At 52.4% G+C, this 718-nt stretch overlaps 1 protein-coding gene across 1 annotated transcript; it reads right to left on the bottom strand.

The window, feature by feature from the left end:
• Positions 1-113: 113 nt before the first annotated feature.
• Positions 114-712, bottom strand: APOBEC4 (apolipoprotein B mRNA editing enzyme catalytic polypeptide like 4; the record flags this gene model as incomplete). The annotated part of the gene is made up of 1 exon (XM_010176571.2): positions 114-712. A coding segment is annotated over one exon (599 nt), but the record flags the coding sequence as incomplete, so codon positions are not given.
• Between the last annotated feature and the right edge of the window lie 6 nt (positions 713-718).

Here is a 718-nt window from a genome sequence, read left to right as displayed (position 1 = left end):
GAGACGCAGGAGGTAGCAGAGTGCCCTTCATTGTTTGGAAGGGCTGTTGGGAGGCTGGGCTGGGAGAAGGAAAAGCCTTTAAATTCTGCTGCATTGTTTGTGGAAAGCCTTGCCCAAAATACAGCTTCCTTCCCGTTAAGGTGTTAATTTGATGTGGATTTTGCCCATCTGCTAAGGTTCTTGACGGTGGGGTTGGGTGACAGAGGGTTGACCCTGGGATGCCGGACACAAAATTATAGAGGAGGTAGCGCCGTGTCCCCCCAGGCAGTCCCTGCAGGGTCACCCGAGGCCACAGGCTGGAGAGGCTCCGCAAAGCCTCGCGGTTCCACGCGGCGGTGGGGAAACTGTCCTCGGTGTGATAGAGCTGAGAGAAATAGATGCAGAGTGTGATTTGTGGGTGCTTCAGCAAGAAATGGTAGATTTTACTTGGGCAGCAGCGGTAAGCCTCGTTACAGGGTGAGTACTTGGAGTAGAGGATGATGCATCTGATGTTTTGGTGGGTACCTGTGACTGCATCCAGATAACCACCCGCCTCAAACAGCAGAGATTCTGGATGGTTGTCTTGCTCGGTGCAGTTTGTAGCGTGGCCTTTTTGGACTACTCTGCCTGAGGAACTCCTCAGTTCGTAGAAGAGAAGGTGTTTGTTTTGGAGAGTTGCTGTTGATCTGTGTGGGAAGCCAAAGACCTGGTGAAATTCTGCATAGGGGACTCTCGCTTC

This window comes from Antrostomus carolinensis, unplaced genomic scaffold (assembly GCF_000700745.2).
Source record: "Antrostomus carolinensis isolate BGI_N321 unplaced genomic scaffold, ASM70074v2 C12941442, whole genome shotgun sequence".
Lineage (NCBI taxonomy): Eukaryota > Metazoa > Chordata > Aves > Caprimulgiformes > Caprimulgidae > Antrostomus > Antrostomus carolinensis.
This window is presented reverse-complemented; position numbering and strand designations above follow the sequence as displayed.